The sequence below is a fragment of the Teleopsis dalmanni genome, unplaced genomic scaffold, assembly GCF_002237135.1.
Source record: "Teleopsis dalmanni isolate 2A unplaced genomic scaffold, ASM223713v2 unscaffolded_contig_2766, whole genome shotgun sequence".
Classification (NCBI taxonomy): Eukaryota; Metazoa; Arthropoda; class Insecta; order Diptera; family Diopsidae; genus Teleopsis; species Teleopsis dalmanni.
Window position 1 is genome coordinate 1 of NW_024034148.1, and position 6,327 is coordinate 6,327.

At 31.0% G+C, this 6,327-nt stretch overlaps 1 protein-coding gene across 1 annotated transcript; it reads left to right on the forward strand.

Moving 5' to 3' along the window:
* Nucleotides 1-6: 6 nt before the first annotated feature.
* Nucleotides 7-2,775, forward strand: LOC119664852 (serine-rich adhesin for platelets-like). The gene is made up of 2 exons (XM_038074224.1): nucleotides 7-535; nucleotides 628-2,775. The coding sequence occupies exons 1-2, from the start codon at nucleotides 392-394 to the stop codon at nucleotides 2,725-2,727; spliced, it is 2,244 nt and encodes a 747-aa protein (XP_037930152.1). The 5' UTR covers nucleotides 7-391; the 3' UTR covers nucleotides 2,728-2,775.
* The last annotated feature ends 3,552 nt before the right edge of the window (nucleotides 2,776-6,327 follow it).

The window sequence follows — 6,327 nt, forward strand, 5'->3', positions numbered from 1 at the left end:
CCATTCAACTGATAAAGAAAGTAAAAGAGAGCAAAAATCTTTTGAATGTGAAATCGGTGAGGAAAAACCAGATCTTCCATACGATGCAGAAGTTAAGAAAGAAAAAATTTCAAACAAAAGTGAAAAGGACGTGGTAACTAAAAAGCTTTCACGTAATGCGCAAGTAAAGAAAAAGCAAATTCCCAACGAATGTAAAATCGAGGAAAATAAACGGAATCGTCCTTATGGTTCACAAATTAATATTGATCAAACCTTGATCGCAGAATCCAATGGTGAAGGCCAAAGCCCTTCTGATGAGAAATCTGAACTTAATAAACTGATAGTTAGTGAAAATGACAATAAGATAGATGTTTATGAAGCAAATTCAACTTATACTCATCTAACTCAACAAATGGAAGCAGTTGTGGAGCGAGTTGAAATACTTTCTTCTGAAGTAAAAACCACAAATGTGAAATTAAGTGCCATTTTAACAGAATTGCAAGATCATCATGGCATTGTATCGAGTGTCGCAGAAATTTCCATCGATCATCCCATGGTGAGTTTGATTCATTTACTCTTTCACTTATTTTTAAGTATATAATATATAATGCGTATCTCACCTTTTATTATATTTGCACACTATCACAGGAATCTGAATTGGAAATGTCTAGTATTTCTTCTACTCTTTTTGAAGATGTTTGGCAAAAAGTTTTTACACGGGATGTTGCTGCAGATGTAGACAATAAGGAGACCATTAGCAAACATGCAAGCCTCGAAAAAGTGATTAACTTTGTTTTAACTGAAACCCCAACAGCTGCAAACCTTGATGACAAGCTCGTGGAGAAAAATCTAAGCAGAGAGAAAACAATCAATTTTGCAACTATTAAGGAGTTAACAAATAGTGAACAACCAATCTCTACCACAAACAATTTGTTCACTAGCAAAGATTCTGAGAAAGGTTGTGAATATAATAGATTGACTGAAGCTACAATTAAGTTGACTGCCATTCAAACATCTGGTGTTATGGAACCAGACGCAGCGGAACCAGAACTATCACACAACATAAACAAATTGTCGTTAAGCAAAAAATCTGTGAACGAAAAAAAAATGCAGTTGGATGACAAATTAATATCTTCTGATAGTGATTCAAATGCTATAGAAATAATAAAAGCTCCACCTCTTTCAACTCATCCTCAGAATATGTCGACGAAAAAGAAAAGTAATATTAATCAGATTTCAGAGATAAAGAATACCTCTCCAAGTTCATCTAGCATGCATGAATCGAGTCATGTTGAATCAGATATGTTACATCCACCAAAATTCGTTCATCTTAAAAAACTCGGTTCAAACGGCGAAAACAGAAGAGCATTTATTTTTACTGTGGAAGATTTGAACACTAATAGATACGGAAACAAACCTTTTCTCGAACTTGAAAAGTTAACTACAGATACAGAATCTTATGAAAAGAAATATTTAGATAAACCAAAAAAACTGCCTGTCATTCGAAAACTAAATACATCACAAATAATCAAACCATCCGTTTCGCACCACCCCACTAAAGTCTATACAGAGCAACGTAAAGCTAAAGCGGAAAATATAAGAACGAATAATAAATCACATCAAGGAGCTGCAGAAAAAGAACGTACTCGTTCTTCGATATCCAAATTAGAACATTTAATCACATCAATGGTGTTTACAGTACGAGATTATGTAAAATTTCTACACGGTACCGCTAGAAAGCCAAAACAAGATAAACCAACACCTCAAACTACCTCATCTACAAGTGACTACGTTATTAATAGTAAGAAAAGAGCCAACAGTCGAGTTCCGCATAATTCACTAGCGTCCAGTCTTTCTGGCTCCAACAAAAACAAAAAAATGAAACAGCATAAAAGCTCTGAATCAGTAAATCTATCAATGTCCAGTGATGATTCCCTATCTGACAAAAAGAAAGAAAATAAGAAACACCGAGTATTCCGAAGCTCCTCAGAAATAAGTCAGATCGCTAAGAAAGAGAAAAAGCATGATGACCAAATTTCTTCATTTACATTTAGTTCGACAACATCGAGCCATGTTAATGATAATATCCACAATGTTTCAACATCCAATGCCATTACACAAACCTCAGTTCCTAAAATTGTTCCTGAAGTGAACAATTCAGTTTTACCTACAAACGAAACAACCACTAATCCTTGTCAAAAGAAAAAAGTGAATTTCGTGAAGGAAGACACAGTTACACCGGTGCCGTGTACTTGCATTATACAAGAACGTTTGGTGTACCCTGCATCGTCTAGTGGTTCAGAGGTTGAAATACCAACATATAAAAGCAATAAAGAAGCTGAAAACTTAAAGAAATATTTTGATCACGCAGATGAGTTACAACCCACTTCAGATACATCTGAATCAGAATCTGTGGAACGTGAAGAAGTCGGTCACTGCAACAGAGATGTACAAACCACCTTCTCACACATTTATTCGAACTTAAAAGAAACTTGTTTGTATTGTACGAATGGCTATCTTCCAGTTTATGATGAACGTATAATACATGTGATATATAAATTTATCAAAGAGTACGATCCCAAAGATATTGGTATAATTGTTAATATCGCAAATAATAATCTATTTCACATTAAAATTATTTTAATGTCATCTGGACGTTCAATAAGTTGTTTCTACAGCACTATAAATGGTCTGCAAGAAGCTAAGAAGAGTGGCATTATGGACCACTTCCCAGTGTACTTTGTGTGAATCACATATGTATCTGGCGACATATTTCGTATTACATTGAAGAAACATAAGAGAAATTTTATTGTGGGGAACGCTTTGCAGAATTAAAATTTAAAAAAAAATTTTAACACATTATATATATACAATATTCCAAAAAAATTAAATGTATAATAAATTAAATTAGATGTGTTAAGAATCAAAAAAGTTTATTTGTTTTTAATAGAATTGAAATGGTAGGCACCCAATTTGTTGATCATCATAATAATTTGTAATTCATAGAATAAAAGCTTGAGGATATAATTCTCTTCAAGAGTTAGAAAGAATCTATTTTTTGAATACCAGACATATAATTTGAAAGGTGTCTAATAACGTGCCATAGAGTTATAGTAGTTACCTTTTATGGCTTATATGGTTTACTATTATTGATTACAATCCTTGATTGCATTGTATATTAGTGTTTTTACCATTATAAGTTTTAAGTTAAATACTATAATTAAATTCTATAATTTTTGTATATTAACCCTCTGTGTGACTCTATAGTATAAAATAAAACGTGAAAAAAGTAACAGATTTCTCCTATTCGATCAATTGGAAATATTCCGATTCAAACAGATGCTAGGTACTATATTTGTATTAATTCCAGTACTATTATTATAGATATAACAACACTAGCTCAGAAGTTGTTATGGCTTTTCCGTAAAATTGTAGTTTCAATAAAAGATGATGATATATAATAATAATAAGATGTGATGAATAAACCATCAGCAACAACAGAAAAGTACTGTATATGAAAAACTGTTCTAACTTTTTGATGAGAAAGGAGAAAATCCCTAGCATTTTTCATATATTGGATTGAAATACTTTCAACGAAAAAAAAAGTACTATTATATTAGTACTTTTTGTCTTTCATCAATTGCCAACTGAGGTAATTTCTTAGCCATTTGATGATTGACTTTAGTAGGCGACATCAATTTAATAAGCTTCCTATATTATTTTACGTAGCATTCAACGTCTGGAGGCCTAACACTATTGTGTTCAAATATACAATGTATTAGTACCAAGCGTCAATCAACGCTCCATTGAAATTGTATGTATTATTTCGCCGGTACCAATGAAGATAGGTGTGTTACTCAAATCTTTCATCTTGGTTTGATGCGAGACCTATCATAAACCTCTGTTACAATGTGGGCTGTAGCACTCGTAGGTGAATATGTAACTCCACGCCGAATGAATGATAAACTTCTGAACATTCTTCCCGTGTAAGTTTGGGTATTAACCACAGCCACAACGAATTCAACGTCATATGGTCAGAACAGCAGAAGCTGCGGGCCAACTGAGCTTGGCCAGAAGTAGTACCAGAATTTCACCTCTGATCAGGCGTTGCAACTACATACCTTACTTGCTATCATTTGCATTCCATAACACAAGTGCCAGACTGGCACTGGAATTTTAACCGCCTCCTACGACTGGCAATTCTAACTGCGGGAAAATTCTGACCCCTTCTCCGCAGCGGGCATCAATTTAATAAATAATATTAAGCATATAAGCAAGTAATAAATTATTATTATTATTAAATAATTTTATATATTTCTATTCACATGTATACTAAGGATAGCAAAATGAATATAAAATATCCACAGTACTCATCCAATTTATCTGTTAGCATTTCTCTCACATATTACTTTATGAAAAATGTATGAAATATTTCAAAATCTTTGTATTATTTATCCTTTGTATTAGTGTGCATACATCACAATATATGCATATAATTGTATTTAATATTTTATTCATTATGAGATATTTTCAGAAAATATAATCATTTTAGTTAAAAATTTTATTCTGCATGTGTTGCAACGAGACTATGCTCCTGTACATAACCTAAAAATAAAACTTTTTAATTGCAATTTAAATAATTATTCCAAATTATTCATTATTACATTAGTACGCAATTAGTAGACACTAATTGGGATAATGCAATTTCTCCTAAAAACGAAGTAAAACATTACTAATTATAATAACCATTTCGTAAAACCAACACAAATTGCATATTAAAACCCCACAATAATTTTTATTGAGATTTATATAAATATTTAAATATATATAAATAAATTCAACATTTGGCGAACCAAACCACAATTTACTCTCACTAAAGTACTATCTAACTAAAATAAAAACTGTATAGAAAAGTAAAACTATCAGCTAACAGCACCAAAACTTTAAACATTCGACAAAAGTGATATATAACAAAAGAAAATGGTCAAAACCAGTAAATGTGCTCGATAACAGCACTAATAAAAAACAACAAATTTCTAGTTATGCTGAATAATTTCTAAGAAAAACAACTGTAAATACATTTTTCTCTTAAAGACATGTACTTGTGGCTTGTTTTGTTTGTAGTTGAAAAGATTGAATAAATATAATTGATTTTATATGCTCTCGCGCTCGACATCACGTGTATTTTCATATATTCCGAGAACGAACTTATTTTTGGAAAAGACAGTAGCAGTGTAGTTTACATTATTCTTTATTATCTTATGTCTTCCCAGATATTCATTTATGGTCTATTTAACAAAAATATTTCACAATAAACAGTGCTGGAGTTGGCAGAATATGCAATCCAGACATTTCCATTTCAGTGAAAGTGGCAAGTGAAAACAGACTCCAAAATGTGGGTAGTTGAATGTTGCAGGACATAACATCCTGTGGAAAAAATATGGGAAATACTAAAACAAAAACCTGAAATGAGTTAATAAAAGCTGTAAAAACAATGTCTGTAAAATGTTTCCGGAGCCAATACGATTCAGCTCTGTTTCATGTTAAAGTACAAATAATTAATAAAATTTCAAAAAAATTAAATTGTAATGACCTTTATGTTTTAATATGAATGTATGTGTATATTGATGTAATGAAAATAATAAAAATATTTTATTAAAATTAAGTTCTATTTGTTCCCATTCTATTTATAAATAAAAAGAAGATTAGATAAGGTTTTTAGTAGCAGACATAATATGTTCTTTACGTTCTTGTAAACTCGTCTAGACTAATATTTTGTCGTAAAAATTATTTAGATGACAATAGGATAACAGTATTATTTCTACACTTAAGAACACTAAGTGTTAGTATTTATGCTCTGAATTCACTTTCTGTTTATATCTGATGTCCTTATTTAGAGACTTATTTTAATTTTTTAAAACAAACATTTTTGTTGAATTATTTAATAAAAATTATTTCTAAGATTGTTAGTCTATTTATTTATTTAGTTTTTTGTTATAAATATTGCCAATGCTATATGAAACTGCAGTTGTATCACAGTTACTTGCCATATGGGCTTCAATTATTATTATGCGAGCTTTTTACGTGACCTTTTCAGATTAATCAAGAAAACTAAGAATTACGGATTAGACTAGTCTATTCTGATTCAGGCACTTATAATTTCTTTTTTCGATTTGGCTACAATGTTCAACCGACTAAGTGCTTTAATTAAAATTAGATAGTGTTCTACAATCAAGACAGATTTCGTTATGATTTCATTCCAATATAACACAAGTCTATTTATTAATGAATTTTAACTGTAAATTAACAAAACTCCAATTTCGCACACTTCAGAAAAGTATGGCTTAG

Excerpts from the sequence above, each read along its gene's own strand:
- LOC119664852 (XM_038074224.1), top strand. The coding sequence starts at position 392 with ATGGAAGCAGTTGTGGAGCGAGTTGAAATACTTTCTTCTGAAGTAAAA. Across the intron at positions 536-627 it reads TTTCCATCGATCATCCCATG|GAATCTGAATTGGAAATGTC; the intron begins GTGAGTTTGATT and ends ACACTATCACAG.